This window comes from Triturus cristatus, chromosome 3_1 (genome assembly GCF_964204655.1).
Source record: "Triturus cristatus chromosome 3_1, aTriCri1.1, whole genome shotgun sequence".
NCBI classification, from domain to species: Eukaryota; Metazoa; Chordata; class Amphibia; order Caudata; family Salamandridae; genus Triturus; species Triturus cristatus.
In genome coordinates this window covers 856562446-856589605 of record NC_140583.1, presented here as the reverse complement: position 1 = coordinate 856589605, position 27160 = coordinate 856562446, and the positions used below count along the sequence as shown (strand labels likewise).

General features: G+C 42.3%; 1 protein-coding gene across 3 annotated transcripts in view; it reads left to right on the top strand.

Moving 5' to 3' along the window:
* The window catches only part of RAPGEF4 (Rap guanine nucleotide exchange factor 4), a 1002526-nt gene that overhangs the window by 746378 nt on the left and 228988 nt on the right, over positions 1-27160 (top strand). For all 3 annotated transcript variants that reach the window (XM_085645283.1, XM_085645282.1, XM_085645284.1), the window contains one exon: positions 8422-8500. In XM_085645283.1, coding sequence (XP_085501409.1) covers positions 8422-8500 — 79 coding nt within the window. The remainder of the gene's footprint in view (positions 1-8421; positions 8501-27160) is intronic.

Sequence of the window (27160 nt, the reverse complement as noted above, 5' to 3'; positions counted from 1 at the left end):
CACTCAGACCAATCACAACACTGCACTGCAGCGTTGTGATTGGTCAGGGGAGTCGGGATCCTGGGTACTTCCTGGTTTGTCAGCCTAAAGAGGATGAGGACGAAGGAAAGCAGATGCCGGGAAGGAAAGTGTTTTTTTTTCTTTGCCCCTTTTCTTTTATTTCCTTTTTTTAACACCCCTCTCTCTCTGCCCCCCACTACTGCCCAGGAGCAGCTGCTACTGTAAAACATATGCCTATAAGTGCTGGCATGCCCAGGAACCAGTCTTTAAGAAAGGAGAATGGGTTTTGGTTAAACAGAAATGGAAAATGGACACTCCATTTGTTATAACGCGCAAAGGACACATTGTGACAGCACATCGTCCTGGATAGTACATCACACAGGACACATCACACTTTAAACACCTACCACAACAGTTCTCAAATCCTGAGACTATATGTGAGGCGACCCAGCTCACAAGTCTCGTGATCGTCTGAGTCTGTACTGCCGGTACTCAATCAGGGTGGACTTTGTTCATCACAGGTCACCCGAGCCAGCAGATAAGTGAGAGCACCTCACCGACTAATTGAGGGGATGTGATCTCTTAATGATGTCTGCCACTTTCTATTTAACAAAGGGGAAGATGTAGTGTATTGATGCGTTAGGACCCATGCAGTTCTGGACTCTATACAGGAAATATGTAATACACTGACAGGTGTTAAGGTGTGGTAGGCGGAAGTATGACGCTATCGTGCAGTGCATGATTGTATGTAGGAGAATAAAGACATTTATGAATAAGCTCCATGTGTGGCGTAGTTCATTTACATGATCCAGGGCTGGGGAAGATTCTACACTAAATCGAGCTTGTAAGGGCAATTCACAGTACAAAATGCATATTTGAAAGAAAATCATTGTGAAGAGAAAATAGGACAATTTTCTTCATTGGCAGCATACTTTAATTTAACAATCAGCTCTGATTATTGTTACCATAATCATTGGCTCAGTATTTCTGTCAACCATAATTTCATCTTCAGAAATAATAGCAGTGCTGAAAAAGTGGGGGGATCGAGCCATTTCTCAGATCGATCAGCCGTTTTTCAGTCAGATCATGAATTCAGGCAGCCCCAGTAAAAGGTGTTGGCTGTGTCCCCCAGCAATTTGCTGACACCTTGTCACAATTGTTGGTGCCCAGACTTTGTGTGCTCTGCATTCAGGGGAGCAACATGTAGGGCGTGAGGGAAGCCTTTTAAATCCGTTTGAGCTGGGTCCAACACAAATGCCTCACTTAAAGAGCCATGAGCACTCCTTTTGATCAAGCCTCATTCTTCATGGAAGCTAGTTGGAGCCTAACACCTCGATGCCGTCCAGGAAATAAAGACTATCAACTTGTTTAGGAAAGTGCCTCTTTTGACATGGTTAGCCCCCACTTTTTGTGTGATGCCTGATGTTATTTCAAACCGTAAGTGTCCTGGGTCCCTGTTAACCAGGTTCCCAGTGCCAGATCTCTTTCCTATACACTGTACCATGATTTGCCCAACTTCAGCTACCCCTGTAAGTCCCTAGTAAATGGTACACTTGGTATCTAGGGCATGGGTACTTGAATTAATAAATCCTCACTGATGCAATTGGTGGATGTATTTATAAATTCACACAGGAGACACTTTTAGAGGGTCCCTTGAAAACCTACCAAGCACTGGTGTTGTCTCTGACTTGTCTTCACCAGTCTACCACCACCAGACATGTTTCTGACCTCATGGTGTGGGAGCTAACGCTCTCAGAGGACAGAGACAAACCGGGTCCAGGTGGAGGTGCTTCATTCCTCCTCCAGGACAGGATGGCCTTCCTGGGAAGGAAGCTTCAAAGGTGATGCTGCCTTTGAAATCCAACCCAGGAACCTCCTGATAGTAGGGGAGGCCAAGCCCCCTTTCCTGCTCAACTTTTGGCGGTAGGAAAGGCAGTAAAATTAGTTAGATTAGGAGGAGGGAAGGCGAGGCGAACCCCTCTCCTGAACTTCCACCATCTTGGGATGGTGGAGAAACAACCTATCAGGGCTAATGTAATGCCCCTTCCCACAGGAAGTGGTCACCAGAGGGTGTAGGCACCCTAAATGTAGGTAGCCCATTTGCTACTACCTGTCTCCCCTTGTAACGCCCCTAAATTTAGTATTTAGGTGGCACCCCAAGCCCTGAACATCAGATTCGATTGACAAGAGAAGGAAAAGGACAAGGAAGAGCCGCTGCCCGAAGACTGACGCCCTTCTGCAGAAGAAATTGGAGCCAACCCCTGCCTGTTGCGTGGAAGACTCGGCAATCGTGGTATGCTGTCTTGTCCTGCAACTGTGAGAGCTCCAAGAACCCCAGTTCTCCTCTAGCCTCCAATAAATCACCAAGAAGCTCCCTTGGAGTGAAGGTATCACTCCCTTGCAGAACGCAGGGACCAAGCCCGTGAAGTCCGATTTGTCGACTAGCTGCTCCCTGGCGACCTATATATAGCACTGAATCAAGAAAAGGTATAACAGCTCCGGAGGGTCAGATTTGTCTCCTCACCAAGTTTGGAGACACCAGGCCCTACCGAAGCCACGGCATACCATTACCCGGGGTACTGGGCCCCCAACAGCAAGCACCGAGATGAAGTCCACTCCGGAATCCAATGACTCCAGAACAAGCACTCATCGAGGGACTACATGACCCCTGATACCCACTTCCTGAGTGGCCCAACTGTCCCGAGAACGCCTCTCCAAGTTGCCAGTTCCTGATCGCGTGGACCTCAGGACCCACGATGCCCAGATGACCAATCTACTCTGCACCCGGCCCCAGTAACGATGAACCAGCTGTGAACCCATGGCCCCCAGGCCCTTGCAACCTCCTCCCTCCAAGGAGTCCCATCTGACTTACCAGTAAGTTCTCCTGTGCAGTGTATTTTCAAGTGGCCGTTTTCGTCTTTGCCTATCAACTTCCAAGACCCTCAGCACTCTGCTCCCGGCTAAACCGGGATGCTCCTAAACTTCTCCTGCTGCAACTTTGGACCTGGTCCTGACATTGACCTAAAATGAGAAGGTGAACTTCATTAAAGCATTGGCAGATTTTATATGCATTTCTTCTTCTTCCCCATTGCTTTCAATGGTGCGTAGTTGCGCACAAAATGATACATTTTCCAAACTTTGCAAAATCGTAACTCCGTAAGCACTTACCTTCGAACTGTGTTCTTGGTCTAAAAATTATATAAAATGTGTACTATTTTTATAAATTGATCTTGGATTTATTCTTGAGTGTGCGTCTCATTTATTTCCACTGTGAGTACAACAAATGCTTAGCTCTTCTCTCTGATAAGCCTAACTGCTTGCCCACACTAGCACAAAAAGAGCATTAAAATGATCTGCCTTTACCTCTGTATACCATTTGGGGATCCACTGGACTTTCTGCACGGTGTACTTCGTTTTAGTACAGTATATAAAGCCAACTTCCTACAGCTTGTTGTTGTATTAGAAGTGCATAGGAGATAAAATTTGATTTGAAGGTAGGTTTTTGGTTTTTCAAATCTTGCTACATATAAATGGTTATTAGTAAGAATGTCAGATGTATATGTCTGCATGAATTATTTTGGGCCTGATAGTCTAAGTGAAAGATGACAAAGTGGTCAATGATTTCATACAAACCTTTTGTGACCTGTCTCTGATTTTGCAATGCTTCCTCTGTGCTAATTACGTCCCATTGCCGAATCTCCAGTCTCAGGTGGGGTCATAGAATGAACTGCCAAATTTCATTCATGCAAGCCTGTTTAGTGACCACCACCCACTAATTTTAATCTTGAAGCTAAGCTTGCCTCAGCAAGAAAGGGGAAAGGCAGCTGACTTAGACATTAATACACAAGGTAGTAATGGAGTTTCTATTAAATGGTCAGGCATGAACCCAACTACATTTATGGAAAATGTAATAGGGAAAAACAAAAATACATTAACACCTCCTTAGATAGTTCTTCCTTAAACGCAGATATCGTAAGTGCTTTTTACAATATTACAACTGAAATTGCTGGTGATTTAAAAATTAAAAATGAGAAAAACAGTGACCACATTCCCAGATGGTTCGATCAGGAGTGTTCAAAGATAAATAGGGAACTACAAACAGCCCTAAAAGCAAGACCCAGGGATAGTGAAAGGATTAGCTCCTTAAGGAAAAATTATAAATATACCCTAAATGTAAGGAAAATAGAAATCTGAGAGAAGGCATGGGAAAAATTGATTCAAGCTGCAGAGACAGGTGATCCAGTTTTATTTTGGACAACGATAGCTCACTCTTTTTTTAAGGATACAACAGTGGCAAAAATAGATACCCTAGTCCCACCTGATGAATGGACAATGCACTTTGAGCGTATTTTTAATCCGGACGACGTGATTGTCACGAAAAATGGTAAAAGTAATCTTATCTTATTGGAAACTGTTAAGATAGTACCAATCACTTTGGACAAAATTAAAAACGCCTTAAATAAAAGTGCAAGTGATAAAGCTGCAGGTCCAGACGGGGTACCTATCGATGTTTTTAAACATAACATAGATTTTTGGTCACCGATTTTATTAAGTGTTTTAATGCCACTATAGGAGGAGTGTTACCAGCAACGTGGGTAGAAAGCTTAATAGTACCTATTTTTTAAAAAGGCAACAGAGGGAAGGCTAAGTGCTACCGCCCCATATCCCTTCTTGATTCTACATCCAAACTGATGGGCAGAATCATGTTGGGAAGACTGGAAAGCTGGGTAACTGAGGCTCAGTATGGATTTAGAAGGGGTATTGGGACGGTGGAACAATGCATAAACCTTGAGCTATTAATATAGAAATACACCCTAGCCAAGGAAGGACAGCCACACCTCTGCTTTGTCGACCTTACCAGTGCCTTCGAACTGGTTAACCATGCCAAATTATGGCAAACACTGGGGGGGGGGGGGGGTTGGGTGCTCCAAATGATAATATTATTTATTTATCGCAGATTTACACCTTCTTAACTTCTAGAGTACGGTTTGGCTTAAAAGGCGAATGTACCCCCCAATTTTAGGGTAACTCGGGGGATACGACAAGGATGTGTTTTAGCGCCCCTTTTATTCTCCTTATATATTAACAATGTTGATCTATTCTTACAAAACTCAAGTGTTGATGCCCCCAGAGTTGTCACACTTGCTACCCCAGTACTCCTATATGCAGACGACATGGTCCTGTTGTCGAGGACTGCGAATGGTCTACATTGTTTAATAGAAAAATTCACACAATTCATGACAGAAAAAGATTTACAGTTGAACCTTAGCAAAACTTTCTTCATGACATGTGGGAAAAGTAGAGTGAAGAACAGGCAACATCATGGGGGAGGTGCACAAATTAACAGAGTAACATCCTTCACTTATTTGGGAATTCTTTTTAATAGTAATGGTCCTTTGGGCGCACATATTGACCTATTGAAATTTTTGTGATCATGCAAGGGCAGTTTTAGATTTTCCACAAACATAGGTAACAAACCGGTACGGGAAATCCTAACTCTGTATAGGAGCAAGTGCATAACAGGTGAATGCTATGGAGTAGCCATTTGGGGGATGACTAACACAACTCTGTTACAAACCCAGGAAAACAAATTCTTAAAAAGGGTGTTGGCAGTCCCAAGTTCCACTGCCTCATACATAGTTCATAAAGAGCTGTGTGCACCTTACATTAGTGATTTCATAAGCATGGCAGCACTTACTTTTTGGCATGGAATCTGGACGAAAGATGAAACTAAGTTTACTAAGGATATAATTATGTATTGCTTTGCCCTTGATCATAGCAGGAATATCCCCTGGCTAGAGTATATTCACAATCTTTTAAAAGAGTGTAAGGTGGACTCTGATCTTCATTAGCCATTGTCCATCTAGGTTTATAGGAAAAGAGACTTTAAGACAAGGCTAGTCATTTCTAGGGAACGTGCAAGAGTTAATGAATCTGGTTTAAAACTTAGTGTCAAATCTTACTGTGAGCGCCCACTATTGGCGGGCATTCAACCATACCTAAGAAACATCCAGCATAGATTCTATTTAACCAGGCTAAGGATGGGCTCCTTACACTACCTAATAGCTTTCCCCAGATCGGGAAAGTGGAGTCATAACCTTCCAAACTGTCCTTGTGAAGGAAAGTCCCCTCAGTCCACGCTGCATTAATTAATTTTTGTAGTTTTTATCGGGACATTCGGAAATCCGTGTTAAAACCACTTTTTTTTAGATAATAACCTATATTATCATAAACATGTTTTAATTCTATCTGTAGTTTGGAAAATGATAAAATTAGAAATGCAGTTATTGTTTTTATACAAATGGCAATCAATAGAAGAAAGGATCATTCTCATTTAGAAGCCTTAACGTATGAGAATCATGACGTTTGAACACATGAAGGACTATAATTCTCATCCTGATATTAGTCATCGCCTTGCACTTTTTGCACTTTATTACCTTTGCCTATATAAGCTAAACGATTATGGAAAATCGCACTTTATCACCTATGTTTATATAAGCTAAACAAATACGAAAAATTGGAACAAGCACTGTCCCCAGTCCTTGAGTCTAAGTTATTATAAATTTAGTTTTTATAGGGTAAAGATGTTTTTAATATTTGTATGGATTAAAATGTTTGTATATGCTTATTTTATTAATGATTTTAACTTAATTTTGTAACAACAACATTTTCTTGTATAATCAATTGTTTCTTTGTTATAATATGATGGTAACTGTGATCGATATTGGAAAAGTAGCTTGTATAGAGATTGTAGATGGAATGCCTGTATGTAAGAAAAATCTTTTTAGTTTACTTTTAATGATTACTAGGGATGTAATCCTTTTTTTATTAGAATGCTTTTATGGTTGTATATATGCACCTGATAAAGCTTGATTGACTTGACTTGACCTGCCAAATTAATATTGTTTAGGCAGATGTGCTATTTCTGTCACGCAAAATGGGTTTAATATTTACTTAAAGTCACATTGTGATCACAAACCCTGTAATTTTACAAATGTCTTTGGACATCTGGCCCTTTATTTATAGCCATTTATACAGCATAGTGATAAGTGTTTATTGCTACTCAAAAGAACCAATTTGAGCAACTTTAGAATAACAAGAGATTAAATAAAAACAATAAAGTTATAAACTGTGTATTACAGTTTGCATGCAGCTCCTTGATGCTGGTTCATAACTTACTGTGCTGTATTATAATTAGGGCTCCCTGTTTTGTGGTATTTTTTTTTTTAACATTTTCGTCTGTATTTACCCATATTTATTTTTTGCCCATCTTATTAGTATTTATCCATATTTATATTGTTTTTTGTGGATATATGGAGTCATAAAATGGCATATTTCTACATTTATCTAATTGATAAACATGCACTCTGCTGCTTGTCACGTTTTAGCAAATTAAACAGCCAAATATAGCAAAACACTACACCTACAGGTAAATATGAGCATTATAATACAAATGTATGTTACTATACACCTGCATTTAGGGAAATCTCATCAAATATTTAACTTCCCATGCTGCCTACCTGCTCAGCTGTGGTCCTAGAAATCACAAAAAACAGCATGAAGAGTCACCCACAAGAATCACAATTTTCTGTATTTTTCCGCTTTTTAAAATAAATACAGACAGGAAACACTTTATTTTCTATCTGTAATTATCTGTAAAAATCGGTAAGAAAGGAAAACCGGGAGCCTTAATTATAATGATTGTAACTGGTGACCCGTAAGTGACATAAAGATCTCTCCATAAAAAGAAGTGAGCCAATGAGCTTTCTACATAAAGTATTTTCTCGCACCTACATCTTACAGTCTGTGGTTTGTAGCAGGTGCATTATCTCGCTATGCTTTTTTATGATGTGTTAGCCCTGTTACCAGCCTACACGCTGATCTCCCCTCCAGCAAGTGCATTAATCTACAGTTAACTCACTGCTATTAAACCATGGAACTTGCTGGTACACAAAGATCTCCGAAAAAGGTTTTTAACCCTATAAGATATTTTGAAATGCAACCTGTTTGTGACCAAAAAGATCAAAAAGAATTATGGATCTTATTTAGAGTTTGCCGGGCGGGATACTCCATCACAAACATGGCGGATATCCTGTCCGGCATATTACACATGCATTATAGCATCTAGCACTGTAAGGGAGTATCCATTTCCCCAAACTCGAAATAAGACCCTTCCTACCACATTTGTCCTGGTTGCCAATTTCTTTTGGGCAGAGACTTTAACAATATAAATGAATAATTTGACTGTGGGTCCCCACTTCTCATGACTCTATCACTCATAGTTACACCTCCTTTCTGCTGCTTCCTTATGACCCCCAAATATATGGGATCCCTGATTGCAGTTTCTTTCTATTTCTAGCACTGAATATCAGCAAGATGTTGTCATTAATGATTTTTCTACCATAATTTTTCTCTTTTCAGATCCTGTTTTAGACGATTTTGTTATGATGCACTGTGTTTTTATGCCAAATAGTCAACTCTGCCCAGTTTTGATGGCACAATATCCTTTCCAGTTAAATGCGTGAAATATATGTGACATAATTAGCTCACTTGCAATTTCTTATAGTTTTCACAGTTGTTATCCGTTCCCTCTTGCTTCCGATCTGCATCTGTGATTTTTAGAATGTGATGTATATTTGTCTTTGACTCTGTAAAGTGCTCTTTTGGTTAGGTTTGCACAACAGAAATAGAAAATACATATATACATTAGTCTATGAGCACCAATCAAAGAGCTGCCTTCAACGGGAGTGTATGATATATGCATAACTAATTACTTTGTTAGTATTTGAGGAATTCCAACGTGGGTTTTAGCCATGGACGTCATTTAGGGGTCAACAGGAGTCGCAGCTGCGACCTCTGGCTTGCCCCTTGCTACCGCTGGCACTGCTTTTGTGACCCCTGGTCTCAGAGGTGGCAAAATCAGTGCCTGGTACACTGGGACAGCTCTTCCTAATGGATGCTGGTTGGATCCCCGCTTGCCTGGTTTCTGCCAATTTTTATTAATAGTAGTGTAATAAAAAAAATGGAGTATATTAGCTGGAATTTGACCCTATCTGGAAGCTAAGGTAAGTTAGAAATGCTGTTAAATGTATGTTGTATGTATGCTTGCGGGTGAGAGTGCGTTTATGTGTGCAAGAGTGTGTGAATTTGTTAGCATATCTAAGCATGTGTGTGTGAGTCAAAGTAAAGGTCAAATGGGGTGCGATGTCACTTCCGCTGCCCCTGACATTTTGGTGAATTGACGTTCATGGTTTCAGCCTAATTTAAAGGAATGTGTTATAGGCAAAAATAATTGCAAACCAGTCTACATTTTAGATTCTATTGTTGAACAATAATTGTGCTTGGCCCATTTATAATAACAAGAGTCGTTCATTTCTGCTTTACTGCGCAATGCTTCTGGTAGTGTCAGTATGGTCCATGAAGGTAATTGCTCCTGATGTTGGGCTACGCTGATCAAGAGTTTTTCAACTTTCTAACCCATAACCAAAGCTTAAGTGAGTGAAGCAGTATCAAACTTTTTTTTTTTGCTATGTTATGGTGTGGTATGGTTTGTCACTGTTTGGTATGGTTTTTTTTAATAGTGTAGTGTACTGCATGAAGCATTTTGGATATGATGTCATTTTTACAGGTTGGTATTATATAGATCATATGACGGTTCAAAGTGGTGTGTATATGACAAAATAGTATAGTATGGTATGATGTGGTATAGTATAGTTCGGTGTGGTGTGCTATGGTGGGGTATAAAACCATATGGTTTCGGATAGTATTTTACATAAGCAATGTCCTGATTTCTAGGAGTATGCTAGGGGTTTGCAAAGTCTTCTGACGATCAATCTTGTGACACATATTTCTTAGTTTGTGAGATCACAGCTCATGTACTTGAAAAAAGAGAAGGAACAGCTTCAGTTATCCTTTATGTTCATGAGAAAACTGTCTATAGAGGCTCCTCAGGACATCAGGCACCAGAGCAATGTGGCAACTGCCCCATCGCCTACTGTGAGGGCCATCCTCAAAGGAAAACAAAATCATGCTTAAGCTTTGCCCCTTCAAAGTCCCATTGCAGCCAATCTTCTTCCAGCCAACACTGCAGCCATTTTCCCCCTCCAATTCCCTCAATGCCCTCCGGGGAATTCCCTCACATACACACAGTCAGGTCCCTCTGTGACCATTCTCCTCTTCACATGCCAGGTTCTGCTGCAGGCATTGTCTCCTCTTCTCCACCAGCAATGCCCCAAATTGGCCATTACTTAACCCCCCACACACACGAAGTCCGGCTGTGACCAGTCTTGTCTTTCCAAGCAACGTCCCACAGCAGCCATTCCCCTCCCACGGCTCGCTGCAGCAATTGACTCCTCTACTCTTCCCACAATGTCCTCCTAGGAATTCCACCCCCCCCCCCCCACACAGCAAAGTTTCTCTGTGAACATCCTCCTCTTCCCAAGCATGGTTCCATAGCAGCCATTCTCCGCCTTCCCCCAGCAAAGTCCAGGTATGACCATCCCCCCTTCCTCCAACGAAGTCATGTTTTAGCCATTTACTCTGTCCACCTACCCAATTTCAATGCTGCCGTCCCCCATATTCTTACAGCTCTTCTTAGCTTACATTTCAGCCTGGGCGAGCGATAGCCTTCAGCCAAGCAGAACATCATTACTTCCCCCAGCAACATGGGTGAAGTAAAAATGTCATCAGCTCCTAGGCCTTGCTTAAAATCTACATTGTGTAGGGGGATGGTATGAAGATGTAGTGATAAACATACATGAAGCTCACATTTTGCATGACTAATATTTTCTGTTCCTAAATTTTTTACCCATAGCAGGTACAACGTTGTTCCCGACTCAGGCTCAATGTGGTGAGGTCTAGAATATTATTGCACTAGATTACTATTAGGAAGCTGCCCAGTTTTTCCCAGACCTCTACACATATCAGGAGTGCTCTCTTTGCTAGATCTAAGGTGTATTTTTTTCCTTTTCAGGCAACTCCTGCCGATGTTGTCCCTACTTCCTTTGATTTTACATTATGGCTTCCTCATTATTTGATTTCGAAGACTCTGATTGGCTCGGATTTATGACCCTTTGTGCTAGAGAAGTTCACATTCAGCCAATGAGAAATCTGATTACGTCCAAAAGAACCACATGAGGAATATATCACATTGTTGTTGCTATCATGTGATTTTTAAGTCTCACCTACAGGCAGCCAATTGCTTACAGTTGGCTGATTGTCTTGTCAATCCTATTTCTTTGCATCTTTCTTTATAGCTTTCCTTCCTCTTTTTGTGTTCGTCTCCCCGCTGGAGCATAGCTTTTTACCATTCATTAGGTTGGATTATGTGGAATATTCTACAGCTCCATATCAGGGGACTACATTTTCCTTATTCTTTCAACACTCCAAGTGCTGCTTCTCAGGGACGTCATTTAGGGGACCACAGGGGTCACAGCTTGCCCCTCGCAACTCCTGGCACTACCTTTGCGATCCCTGGCCTCAGAGGTGGCAAAATCAGTGCCAGGAACACTGTGGCAGCTCATCCTTATGTATGTCAGTTGGGGTTGCACCCTCTTTGTTTTCTGTCAATTAATTTATTAGACTAATACTGGATGATATATAAATATATTATATTTTTCAATGTTAGTGTAATAAAAATGGAGTTCAATTAGCTGAAATATAACTCTCTAGCAGCTGAGATATGTAAAAAATGCTTTTGAATGTATGTTGTGGGTGAGAGTTGTTTATGTGAGAGTGTGCGTGTAAGTGTGCATGTGTGTGCATGTGTAGTCATGTGTGTGAGTGAAAGTGTAGCTCAAACTGAGTGTGATGCCACTTGTGCCATCCCTGGCGTTTTGGTGAGTTGGTGTGCAAGCTGCTTCTCCCTCACAACCCTGCCCCCCTGCAGTCTATGTGCTGCTCATATCACCCTGAATCTCGCTCCACGTGTGCCTGTCCCCTCTCTGTATTGCTCAGCATTTAATGTATTTTTTTTTATTTCATCCCCCACCCAGCTCCTCCTTTGCTCCCACCTACTCCTCTTTCCACTTGTCGGTGTTTTTTTCCCCAACCCTCACTTGCTCCCTCTTCTAGTCACCTTCCAGTTCTTTCTTTTCGTTTTTTCCCGTTTAAGAGGGTTTAACAACTGCAGGTTTGCACTTGGTTGCTTCTTTCTTTAAAAAAGAATGTGCTTTGGCACAAGGTCCGCAACACATAATCAGTTTTGTGTTAACGGTGTTTTTAATTGTCGGTGACACTGGCCATATCTCATAAACAGATCTGTGTTGGTAGTGCTTTAGTTTGTTGTGCAAAATTTCATTTATGAAAATATAACTGACAATAATACAAATAGATTATTAAATATGGTGCCAACATCTAGAACACGTCATCTTACTGGTTGCAAATTAAAGACGCATAGACCGCTTTTATCATCAACCTAATTATTTAGACAAACATCTCCTTATGTGATAGCCCTAACAATTAACTGAAAACAAAAATACCACACGAGAGTAATTATAGAGTTACTCAGACTTGATTAAAAATGTCTCACTTCTGAAATGACAACCAGGATAGGCGTCAGCGTGGTCTCAAGTACGTTCTTCATCCAGGTTAGTCCTGGAGCAAACCTGCGACTGGCCCACGCTTCAGATGAATTGATGGTCTGATTTTACTTCAGCTTCACTTGCTAGTTAAGTGACTGTTCGATCAAATATATATTGCACTATCAACTGCACTTTACAGTTTCCATGCTCCATTGCGAGCCGTGATCGTTAAAAAGATCCTGTGAGAGAACCTCTATTCTCTAAAGGTCAGAGAATGTACTAATTTCCACTGGAGAGTCAATTGTGACTTGTGTTTTAGGGCATGTATTTACCCCCACAGTGAAATATGCAGATGGAGAACATCCGATGTTCAATTTGCATGCATGCGCTATGTCCTCCAGAGGCGTCAGGAGATGGAGAACTTCCATGGTAGGCACGGCTCTCCAAGAGAGCTACCAAGATGCAGTTAAGTAAGGTGACTCAAGGAGTGTTGAGTTTAACACCAGGTTGCATACACAACCAGCACTCCAAGCCTTATGCAGACTCACTTTATAGAAGTACTATGAGTTCAGAGTCGTGGAGTGCAGCTTTCGGATATAATGTCCAATCTACTTGAAAATCATTTTCTCATTGATCTTTTTTAATAGAGGAGAACCAAATAAAACCATAGTACTTCAGAAAATGTCACCAGTAGTATAACAAACAAGGCCAGATTTTTAATCACTACTTAAAAACAACATTAGAATTTATTATCTAAAAATGGATTGATCTCTTATAATTCATCTATAGATTCTTTGAATACCCCTTGATTTTCCAGGTAATCTCTAAACGATCGTAATGGTTATACAGATGTTCCTTTACATTCTCAATAGACTTCATTTACATACCCAGACCTACCAGAGGCCTTGTTTTCTTGAATCCCCTGCAGATAGCAATCGAGGCACTAGCCACTCCTCTACTGAATCCAGGAAAGTGCGCTTTCTGCAACATATGAAAGCAAGTCTATCATTTGATGGCACCTCACTTTTAACTTGAAATTGTATATCCAAATACCTCGGTCCCAAATGGTATTACCAGACAGCACCACAAATATATATTTTCAAATTCCAATAGTCTGATGGTCTATAGAATGGGCACTATTATTGTTTGGATATTTCTTATCCAGTCGTTGCAGAGTATAATAAACAATACGAACACATCACTAGCTTGTATTGAGGAAGTATTCGATATGAGAGGACTGTCACTCATAAAGGAATTTCCACTCTTTTCGTTGTTATTCATATAAGCTTTTGTCAACCTTTTCTTATGGTATTTGAATTGTTTTATCTCCAGGATGAATGAAAATGAAGATAAATTGATTTGTGTCTGAAAATGGAATGAGAGATGACCCCTGAGTTAGTTCCAGGTAGTCTGTTCTTGAAAAATATGGAATATGTAAATATTTTTTTTAACAAAACTGGTGACGCGACTCTTACTTGCTCTAACTGTGCAAGAATGTTAAAAAAACGTGATGCCAGAGTCTTCAATCTCAAGAGAGGCTTCACCAGCTAACAGGGGAGTATGTGAACTTGGAGAAAACACAAGTTAGAGAAATGCAGTCTGACAAACCTAGATTGGTGAATCTCCAGCATTGTGGCATCCTAAATTGAGGAATTACAATTGATGACAATTTGATAAACCTGTATTGAATCCTGCATCTTGACTGTATAGGAAAACAGTGCCCAAAACCTCTTAAATTCCACCAGTTATAGGACATTTTAAAACAACCATTGGCAAAGCCAAAGAGTCTTCCTTGTGAAACCTAATGGCTTGTTTTAATTTTTCCAAATGTCTGCCATGCATGTGTACCCATCTCAGGATGAATTTTACAACAAAAGAAAATGCATTCCAAGATATCCATTGCATCCATGTGCAGCAGCCATCTTGAAATGGCTTTTAAGAAAAATCATTACATGTTGTTACCTTCAGATCCTTGCACACACATAGGCCATCTTGAAATGATTTTCTTAAAATATACGAAAAGACAATCGAAGATGGCTGGTACTCATACACACAACTGGTAGGACATCTTGCAATGGCTTGAAAAGCATTTTAAGATGGCTCATCGTTTCTACTGTATCAGGCTTGGGGAAAAGCTATAGACCCAGCACCCCTGTTTATCCTCCTGATATCTAGAAATATGTCCTACTAGGGAAAACACCATGCTTTTATGTGAGGGGAAAGCAAATGTAGGGAATGAGACACAGGAACAAGCTATCAAATTGGAAAGGTTCAATGGCAGGGTTAGTCTTAATCAGCACATCAACTGAAACTTGGCACAAATGCAGGAATGAGTAAGTATAATTCACGCAGGAAATAGCTTCCATGGCTTACTGAGCTCCAGGGTAGATAAGCCAATGATGAGCCCTCGCGCCAATCTGCAACTAGCAGTGAACCCTTGGACTCTGAGGAGTGATGTAACTAGCAGCAAATACATTTCAGTAGGCCCCACAATCAACCAAAAAGAGAGCATTCTGCTGCACTCTAACCATTAGATACATAGGAACTGGTGGGGTAAGAAAGCAACAAAGTGGAAAAATTGCAAGCCGGTTGTCAAACTGACAGGGAAGCAAAACATCCACACAACCAAACAAATCATTGCCATGCCACTTCAAAACAAAAATGCTCTTACTGCTCGTGCCAACCCAGAAGTGAATACATAACATAGTAGTGAATAACTCAAAGTTCATAAAAGGTCTGGTCTATCATTTCAACATCAACTGCCCAGTTATACATAGTTTCCAATTCCTACCCTTGTGCTTGTGTGTGTGTGTGTGTGTGACTGTGTGTCAGTTGGAAAGGAGAGTATAGTAGAGACTGCTTCCTGGTTTGCAATGCATAGTTATTTCCCTGAGTCTTGACATAGAGAGGCAGATGGCACTTAAAATGTGACGTGTTTTGGGAGGAGCATGAGGTGTTTGGGGAAGCCTAATTGTTTATTTTAAAAAAAAGGGTTAAAAAAAAAAAAAAAGGGTTAGTCAAGAACAAGAAGCATTAAGAGACAGAGAGAAGATAGCCCTTTGTGCCCTCCAAAGAATGGTCGGACGTCAGCAGTGGAAGGCTACAAGTTATCCAGTTGAAACACAATGAGACCGGAATTTTCATTGGGTGAGATTAAAATAGGGAGAAAAGCCATCAAACCAGTAGCAGGGAATGTAGATAGACAAACAACACTGAATCATGACTAAGGGATGGTCACAAAGCCCACTTTAAGTCTATATTGGATGAATAGGTCTGCAGTGAGACCTAAAAAGAAGTGGCATTTTGCAAACCAAGAAAAATACCCTTGGTTTAGTATTCTTTTGCTATTTATATAGTGGCCACACCGGGAAGGAACTAAAAAGGGGGGTGACTGAAGGAAAATGACGAGAGGGAAGAAAATAGGTAAGGAGAAAAGGGTAAATAAAGGTAAGAAGGGTAAATAAAAGTAAAAGTGAAAACAGGCACAGCTTGAAAATCTGTAAAATATGACAAAACTGGCAGACATACTGTAAGGAAAGTGAGGAAAAAATAGAAGACAAGGACACTCGTGTGGAAAAGAGGTATCGTGGTTAATATATCATTACACATCCCTGTAAAAGCATAGGAGGGGAATAAGAACAACGAGCAAGCAGCAGTGGAAGTGGCTTTGCAGATAATGAGTTAAAGTCCCAGCCCAGGATAATTGCATTTTTTCTGAGGAAGGCTCTCATTATCTCAAATAATTTTTCCTTTAATATTAAATTCATTAATTCTGAACAACTCTCCTGTTTTGTTACTTCTTTTCTGTTCTTGAATTTAATGATTATGCAAGTCATAAAGTTACTAATTTCATGATGTGACACACAATTGTAGTGCAGAGTTTTCAAAGAATCTGCCATACTTAGATGTCCTGGAGGACTTTACTTCATCCTTTATCTGTGATTTCTGTGAACCAGCTACAACATTCAGATGATGCACAGAACCAAGACCTGGGACCAGAAACACCATAGCCTCAAGCATGGTTGTGACTTAAAGCAACTATTGTGTGCCTGGCGAGTAGCTCAATGGGAGGAGTAATGGCTTGAGTGATAGAATTGTTACGGGGAAGCATGGGAGAGTAAGAGAGGATCTCTGATGGATGGGTATAGAGTACTCTAACGAGTGGCAATACAAGGCAGAAGGGATACAAAGTACTCCTAAGAGGAGTAACACTGGGTACTGCAAATTCCAATGCCCACATTTCATCATTTTTCACTGATCAGCAATCCCTCCCATAAGCTCCTCATCTTTGACCCAACTACAGGATTATGTCTCCACACTTTGTTTTCTTCAGAAAGCCTGATTTTTCTTTTTTGCTAACAATCCTCAAAACTGTAGGATGAAATGTATGACGATATCCCAAACTAAAAACACAACTGTACTAGTCTCCAGGTGTCCCAGTACTTGTACCCCACTACTATAGTCTTAAAAGTGGGAATCGTTACACCAGTATGATGATCCCTATCACCCTAGAGACAATGGTCAAACAAGACCTACTCCACTTGCCGCTTGCAATGGAACAAAGTACCCAACTTGCCTAACAGGAAAGGGAGGCTTTGCAAACAGCACTGCAAAAAAGATCTATTCCGTCTTATGACACATATATAACTAAGTCATGAGAATACCATCTTTCATCTCACAGACAGAAATGTCAGTTCGTAAATACACTTCGAAATACCCTCTGAAGTGCTGTAGAACTACCAATACAGGGAAGAGCCCACACATTTTTTACAAATTTTGCAAAGTGGACAAAACCGAAAAGGTAGGAACAATATATTGCAACTTTTTTGCTGCTGATTTGCAAGTTGATTATTAAGTGGCCAACCCTACAGAGCATGTTCTTAACATCCGCCAGACCCTCAAAATTATCACATAAAAAACCTTGCGTCCACTAACGAGTAGAGCAATCACCAGATCACTTTGGGGATCTTCTGACCCTGAATTTCTTACCAGTCGCGTGAGGTGATTAATTGTGCTTCAACTGTAAATTAGGTAGCGGTATTCATTCCACTAACTGGAGGGTGCATCCTCTAGCTCCTGTCCTGATGAAGACCTGGCTATATACATTTTAATTTTACAGGTCAAAACGTCAACGCCTTGTAAATGGATGCTTGGACTGCACTGAGTGATGTAAACTACGCTTGTTGTCAATGAGCAAATGTACAAGTTCAGAGTTGTCATTTGAAACGTATTTCAATTATGCAGCCAGGAACTGATCTGAAGATCTTTTGCGCTATTTCCTCACTTTTCTCCATTGTCACAACTCACGAGCACAGCATCATTTTACTTTCTTGTGTTATGTGGAGCACCTGTTTTAATTTCTGTCATTACATTATCTAACAAAGATCCCAAAACTCAATAAAGTTGTGTGATTTCTAGGGATTGATCACTGCACAAGGACACAGTGATGGCCTCCGAGGAGACATCTGTGGAATGTTCAGAATTAGCCTGACAGACCAATTGCTGTTTGTACAGTTTAATAGACCCAGGTTCTGAGGATTATAGGGTTACCCAGTTACGCCTTACTCGGTGAAACAAATATGACATTTCACACTGTCAGTCAGGCGTGTGCATCGTCTGTTGTAACAAAATAATTATGTACTGATAAAGAGCGCTGATGCCACTGTGCCTTCCTATTTCAGTGCTTCTGCCATTTATGTACATTGTTGTAATGATACCAAACAATAAGGTGCTGCCCCATATACCAGAAGTACATATGTGATCAAAGTTATCTTAAACACTAAAGTTCCGAAAAGGTTGTTTGGGAACCAAACTGTCTGATTAAGAAGCTAGCAGCTGACTATGGGGCCAAGTCATCCAAGTATTTATGAGTAGGAGTGATAACGCCGGATTCTTATCTTCTCTTATCTTAACGCTTCTAAGAATCCCCCGCCGGCTAGACCTTTCTTACCTGCTGTGAAGTGTAAAGGGGAGGAAACCAATTCATTCAAAGCTAAACCAATGGACCAAATAATTCAGACTCAGAAAGGATCACTGACTCCGAATTAAGATTTAGGGGATTTATTACAAAGCCAAAAATAACTGAACATACAAGCACCTCATGACGACGTTAAAGAAATACATGGGCACTAATACAAAATTCATCCTACGCACCAGTCTAATCCGGTGAAGCATAAAAAGAAAAAGAAACTCAAAAAATTTAAACAAGCAATAACTGCTCCAATGTCTAAATCAGTCTTCATTAAAACCTGTGAAGAAATCCATTAATCTGTCCTTACGCTATCACTAATGTGACATCCCTACTTAGCATCTCCCCAGACAAGATCAAGAAAAGGTGTCAGCTCGTGAAGACTTCCTAAGAAGTACACTCACTTTGTAACTGTCAGTAGCCGAAACTACAGATTTGTTCTAAGTCTTCCTTCCAAGAATCGATCCCTTCCTTCTGAGTCTCTAAAGACTCTCTCTGTTCCTCGCTAACACCTGCTCGCTTCGGCCCTCTGCTCCCTCAACCTTCGGGGCACTGTCCCTAATACAAAATGTACAATTAGTAGAACACGCCTCTGAAACGCCTCTTCTGGCCAGGCACCTTTCGTAGGTAATTTTCCACCAAAACCTGTACTTCGTCCAGCAACGGTTGGGATGTCCTTGGGTCTCTGGCTCCTTCAGCGCAGAAAGTATCAGCTCCCAATTATCAACATTCCTAGAGACAGTGTAACAAATGATCTCCTCCATACCTAACTGCTAAAACAAAAGCATTAGTCTTAACTAACGAGGACAGTGTCCTTGCACCTGCAACAGAAGCTTGAGAACCGAACATCCTTTCACGCACATGAATTTCGCTGACTACCTTTAAATGAGTGATTTTACCAGGGAAAGTACATTTTAGGCCTACAAAATTCAGCTAACATAAGAAATATGAATAGGCCTTCCAAATTAAAATGTGAATGAGGCCTTTACACATCAAGAATCAAACATTAATAAACATTACATATGCAAGCTCTACATTTCATTACGTTTAAGCACAATTAATCATTTCAACATATGCGACTTTAATATGGTGCACGTTTAATTCCAATGCATTTCATTACATATGAACTACTTCATTTAGCATTTGCAATAAGTATTGAAAGGTACATAATTCCATTTAAATGCCATTTTACCTTTCTCGAATGTCACAAAATAATTTTCTAACATTACATTTACACAATTCGTTATGACTCCACGTTTCTAATAATCACCTTTTAGTATAACACACAAATAGATAAGCGGATGCGGACTATACATGATTATGATGCACCCCTAAAAATTTCGGAACATCATGACGCTCTATTAGTTCCCCCCTCTGATGATTAGTGTCATCACCAAAATCACAACTCCCTGGAGAAAGAACCAACCGAAACAGAGCTCGTAGTCATCCTTCCCTGTGGGAACTTCTCTAGGTTCTTGATATTCTCATAGTGACTGTCCTGCAGTCTAGCCATCCTTATATGTTGCTCCCTAAGGGACCTTTTGACTTGGTTCGCCTTGTACCACTGATAAGCTCTAGCAAATCCCCACAGGCAAACCACACAAACCACAATGATAATAATAGGCTTCAGAATGTAACCAAGAATACCTTTACCCAGGCTTGTAAACCAATTTCCCACTCTACCAAATCCTTTACCAACTTTTTCCCAAACACCCTCCTCAGTCAGATCCTGGATCTCATGATGGATCACAGTGATGTTACTTATATATTTCTCCAGTACTTTACTGTTATCTGGTATATAAGTACAGCACTCTTGAACCTTCAACATTTTACAGACTCCGCCCTCTTTTGCCAATAAGACATCTAAAGCAAGACGGTTTTGCATCACCATCGTCCTTATCGACAACATCTCTCCATCCACAAGTATCAGCGCCTTAGCTATATTAGTCGACAATTTGTCAACAACAGTTGCCAACCTTCTAATCTTCACATCATTCAGAATCACTCCCAAACTTGGTATTGCTGCTCCAAAGATATCTCCAATCACTGCTCCTGCACTCACATCTCTCCTCACTCTAGAATGCTTTTCACCTTCTAAATGTTCTAGCTCCTCTGTGTGGTATATTTTGGGGAAAATAATTCCCAAATAGCAAGTACCATACCAATTCGCAGGCAATCTCACATAAGCATTCTTTACACACACATAGTATACTGTTGGCACCACTTGTACAGGACCTTGCAAAAAGTTCTTTGCTGACTCGTCCATAGTGAAAACATAGACCTTATAATAGGTCTGTACACGTTTCACACACAGCTTCCCGTTCTGCACAAGATCCAATGCTATCGGGCCATAACTACCCTTTGCTCGGTGAGCTCTCTCCTCCTCTGTCCAATCTACTGGACTTTATCCAGTGTTACGTGTTTGTGTTAGGTGTCTATATCTATCTTCTACTTGATCTACGAATTTCTTCTCTACACCCGTTAGTGAGCAGGTCAGATTATGTCAATGGACATACTCTGTATCTAACGTTGTAGTCGGTATGAAATACTTCCCAATCCTATCTTCCTGTGTGTAATAATCATACGTGTTCATGTGCTTGTAAGCTGGTACCTCTGAAAGCACTGCATCATAATTGGAAAAGAAATACTCATAACGACCTCTTCCATAGAACATACTAAGCAATAAACTACGTGAAATCCCATATGTCAGTGGAAGATGGTGATATTTAATACCCTCATCCACTGAGGCAGGCAATTGCATACACACATAACAATCTTTCGCATTCATCGCCTCAACATACTCATATAGCAGCTTGGCATACGCATTAAGCTTAAAATCACCTCTAGACAAATCTACATGCAATCTACGATTATTCTGATCAATCATAGCCTTTTCAGCTTCTATGATATCCTCCTTCTTGCTAGAAGTACTTGGTGTAGGTGTTCCTTTCACCTCTGTGACTTCTACCTCATGTGGAATAGAAAATAATACTATGATAACTACGACTATAGAAACTATCACCCCTACAATAAATGTGCCTATTATTCATTTGGACCTACGGTTTGGATTTCTAACCTCCATTCTCGTTGTCGGTTTGGTTTTTCAACAAACAAACACTTAGAGTCTTTTCTCCACCACAGATTGTTGTTTAACCAGTTCAAACACCACTTTGGAAGTGCTGGAAATTCCCTTTACAGTACTTTAGTTATTTAGTCACACAGTCCAAAAGACTTCCTTAGCCCTCTTTCTTCTTCTACGGAAAGTCCCTAAATGTCTTCTTCTTCCTCTCGGGCCTAGGTTATCGTTTTTAAAGTTCTTATTTACACGATACAGTTCATTCACAATCAACAATAAGTTCAGATCCAATCGCAGCTAAAACTTGATGCAAAATTTCAAGACGAACATCTATCATTTGGTGAGGTGGTGGTTCAAATTCGAACGTTGGGAAAACTAATCTGTGCAATATCAGGATTCGCACCTTGCTCAAAACTGGAGGTTTCTGAACTGTGATCGTCAACACCCCCTCTATTTCAAGGTCTGGAACTAGCAGTCCCACATAGATTTTCAGTAGAGGATTCCTGCTGATCACTTTCACGGACCTCAGCCTCCCGGAACTCACTACTCCCGGCATCATCTACTGCGTAAGTCCACTCCGGGGCAACGTATCTCTGGCAAGGCACTCTTGTCCTTCTTGACCTTCTCAAACCTCCTTGAGCTTGCTCTTCTTCACTCACTTCCGATTCAGAGGTCTCGGACACAAGGGCAAGATCTCTTTCAGTAACCAGTCTCAGACTCAACCTTCTCTGTCTCTCAGGCCACAATTCTTCTGCCCATCTAGCCCTTCTGCTTTCCTCACGAACACTCTGCGCACCACATCCTTCCACTGAGTCTGACTCTGTACCACTCACAACGTGACCCTACTCTTCAGAGTCAATATCTGGGCTGTGTGTAGCGTAGCCCTCCTCAGCCTGATCTGGTGAGCAACCAGCTTCGTCAGCAACCCTCACAGCTTGACTTGTCCCCTCTCGTGGCCCTGCTGCCACGCTGGATTTTCATTTGTGAGAGGAGCTGTTTCTTCCAAGGGTGCTGAAACTCTGCGGGTGTGGGAGGCATGCACCCAGTTTGGCAATCCTCTGCACTTCACTGCTGTGTTCGTTACCAGTATCACTTGATAAGGGCCTTGACACCGAGCATCCAGGCAGCTCTTCCTCACGTGCTTGCGGACAAGCACCCAATCACCCGGGTATAGGTCGTGGCATAGATCACTTGAAGCTGGAACGGCGGCAGCTTGCACCTGCTGAGACACAGAACAGACCACATCAGCCAGTCCTTTGCAGTAATCAAGGATTAAGTCATCAGTGATGTTTATCAAAGCTGTGGCTGGTACTGCTGGCAATCGCATCGCCCTCCCCTAAGGATTTCATGCGGGGATAGACCAATTCTTCTATCTGGGACACTGCGAACACTCATCAACACCAAGGGCAATGCATCAGGCCACTTCAAAGATGAAGGTGAACACACTTTTGCCATCCGTGTTGCATTAATCTGCTCCACTATCCCAGAAGCCTCTGGTCGATAGCTACAATGGAGTCTCTGATCAACATTTAAAGCAGCGCAAAGGAACTTCATGATCTCGCTGTGGAAGTGTGTTCCTCTATCCGACTCCAACGAGGTTGGAAAACTGAACCTGGGAATCAACTCCCTCAATAGCAGCTTCACTACTGTGAGGGTGTCACACCTTCATGTGGGGTAAGCTTCCACCCACCATGAGAAAACACACACCACCACTAGAATGTACCTCAATCCATTGCACTTAGGCATCTCGATGAAATCTAACTGCATTCTATTGAAAGGTCCCCACGACCTCCCAATGTGACTCAATGTAACCACGGTTTTCTTCCCAGCATTCATCTGTTGACAAGTAACACACCTCTGACACACTGCTTCAGCAACCGTACGAAATCGTGGGTTGTACCACAACTGTCTGAACACTCGCACCATTGCAACCCTTCCAAGGTGCACAGCACCATGAATCTGTCTTGCCATTGGACTCAGTAGGTCCCCTGGTAACACTGCTCGACCATCACTTGAAACCCAAACGTCAATATCTCCTTTCTCCATCCTGATTTGATACACACATCCTTTTCCTGCTTTGAAACTTCTCCTTGCAGGCGCTTGAGTTCCTCCCAAGTGTCTGCCATGGCTAACATCATGCTGAGCTCGGTTCTTTCTTGGCTCTCTCCTGTGTAATCTCCAGTAAATATACACCCTTGTTCAGCGCAAAAACGTGCAACTTCATCCGCGTACTTGTTTTGTTACCAAGAGAAACAAAGTCAGTCCCCTTCCCATGTGCCGCACACTTCACAACAGCGATTTCTTTAGGACATTGCAACGCTTCCAACAACTGTCTCACATATTCTCCATTTCTAATGGGAGATCCAGATGATGTCATGTAACCCCTCTGAGACCATAGCTGTCTGAAATCATGAACCACACCGAACCCATACTGGCTGTCAGTGTAGATGGTAATTCGGATCTGATCAGCTGCTAAACAGGCACGAGTCAGGGCAATGATTTCGGCCACTTCTCAGCAAGCAGCTTCAACCACTCTGGTAATGGTACACACGGTAAATGCTGCTCTCAATTGACCAACATTGTCTCTTAAACCGTTGACAAAGAAGATCTCGTCAGGGTCAGGCAGAGGTTCATTAACACGTCGGGTCTCGGTTTGGTGCAAAGTTCAGTCACATCGAGACAGTCATGGGCTTCACAATCTTCATCATCTACATTTGGCAATGGCATTAGTGTAGCAGGATTTAAAAACAGAACACCTCCTCAGAGTCACATTCTTCGCAGCAAGTATGACTTGCTCGTAGTGTGTGAGTCTATTGTTTGTCAGGTGCTGTGTTTTAGTCCTCGTCATCAACAGTTCGACAGAATGCGGAACATGGACTATCAAAGGGTGACCCGTGACAATGCTTTCACATCTTTCAATGCTGACACCGGTTTCAGCAACGGATTTGAGACATACAGGCAACGCTGAAGCTACTGGATGTAAAGTAGCTGAGAAATAGGAACCTTGGTGTCATCTTTGATGATGGACTAAACTTCATGAACCACGCTAACAAAACAGTATCTACAGCACACATGAAGTTAAAAATGATCCGGAAAATACGACCTTTTTCTCCCTGACTCCGCCATCAAGACACTGGTTTCTGCCCTGGTCCTCTCATCTTTGGACTATTGCAATGGGCTACTTCTCAATGCTCAATCCAGAGTAATTGCAAAACTCCAAACTATTCAAAATGCGGCAGCTCGTCTTCTTACCGGTAAAACAAAGTTTGAACCCATTTCCAAAGATATAAAAGATCTTCATTGGCTTACTGTACAAAAACGAATTCATTTCAAATCACTCTGCATAGTATTCAAAACAATTAATAATCAAGGACCTCATTTTTTAAGAGACCAACTACAATCTTACAAACCCACAAGAGTTTTAAGATCAGCTACTCTCAGTCAACTGGTCGTCCCTCGCACCAAAACAGTTAGCTGGGGTGACCGACGCTTTTTGGTGGCGGCCCCCAGACTCTGGAACACCTTACCCCTTAACATCAGACAAAGTGTTACACTGCTTCAATTCCGCAAACTCTTGAAAACCTGGTTGTTCGTTCAGTAACCTCTCTTCTTTTTCTCTCACATCTGTTCATTTAACTGGTTGTACCACCTCGCATTTCCTTGTCATTATTGGTTTTTAGCGCCAAGACGCCTACGGGTAAATGCAGCGCTTTACAAATATTAAAAATAAATAAATAAATTAATAAATAGGCAACTGGTCTACGGACACCTCCGTGACCATGAGACAAGACTGACAATGCGCAACCTTCTCGCTCACAACAGAACAATGAAAAAGACTTGTTGTAGTCAGTCATTCCCAGATCCGGAGCACGGCACAGACCTTCTCTCAACTCCAGTAAAGCCACCAAACAGTCATGGTCCCATGGTACCGGATCACTCACATCCTTGTGCGTCAGCCTTTGCAAAGGCTTCGCCTTCAGAGAGAAATTGGGAATCCATTGGCGACAGTAGCTAACCATCCCCAGGAACATTCTTACTTCCATCTGAGTAGTAGGTACAGTCATTTTCATGATCGCTTCAATTCGGTCGGATGACACCTTTCTCTTGCCTTTCTCAATTCGATGACCCAAGTACTATACCTCACTCAAATAGTACTGCAACTTGTTTGGAGACACATGGGTGCCGATTACGATCCGGCAAAAAAATTCCCCGTACGACTCGTATCCGGTCTTTTTACCGTACGAATCGTACAAGTGCCGTACAAACTGCCAACTACGAATCGCATGGGAAAAAGTCCATACGAATCGCATTGGGAATTATTCCCCACACGTCCTCGGGTCGGAAAATGTGTCCGACACGTCCTCGGACGATTTACCGTACTAATGTGAAAAGTGAAGTCCGACCGCGGAATTACGATCCATCCCGTGCGTCCGATGTTACAACCGTATGGAAAAAACACCGTCTGCACCGAACTCCCATAGCAACCATGGAGACATGTGCCCGCATAAGCGCCGACCCCCCCCCCAGCCCCCGTATGTACGCGCCGACCCCCCCCCCCCCCAGCCCCCGTATGTACGCGCCGACCCCCCCGCCCCCGTATGTACGTGTCGTACCCCCCGTGTATGTACACCCGTGTACGTTCGAGTTGTACCCCCACCCATGTATGTACACCCGTGTACATTCGAGTCGTACCCCCACCCGTGTATGTACACCCGTGTACGTGTCGTACCCCCGTGTATGTACACCCGTGTACGTGTCGTACCCCCCCGTGTATGTACACCCGTGTACGTTCGAGTCGTACCCCCACCCGTGTATGTACGGTGCGTACCCCCAGCGCGTACATACACGGGTGGGGGTACGACTCGAACGTACACGGGTGTACATACACGGGGGTACGACACATACACGTGTGTACATACACGGGTGGGGGTACGACTCGAACGTACACGGGTGTACATACACGGGGGTACGACACGTACACGGGTGTACATACACGGGTGGGGGTATGACTCAAACGTACACGGGTGTACATACACGGGGGGTACGACACGTACACGGGTGTACATACACGGGTGGGGGTACGACTCGAACGTACACGGGTGTACATACACGGGGGGTACGACACGTACACGGGTGTACATACACGGGTGGGGGTACGACTCGAACGTACACGGGTGTACATACACGGGGGTACGACACATGCACGGGTGTACATACATGGGTGGGGGTACGACTCGAACATACACGGGTGTACATACATGGGGGGGTACAACACGTGCACGGGTGTACATACACGGGTGGGGGTACGACTCGAACGTACACGGGTGTACATACACGGGGGTACGACACGTACACGGGTGTACATACACGGGTGGGGGTACGACTCGAACGTACATGGGTGTACATACACGGGGGGTACGACACGTACACGGGTGTACATACACGGGTGGGGGTACGACTCGAACATACACGGGTGTACATACACGGGGGTACGACACGTACATATGGGGGCGGGGGGGATCCGCGCGTACATACGGGGGCTGGGGGGGGGGTCGGCGCGTACATACGGGGGCTGGGGGGGTCGGCGCATACCGG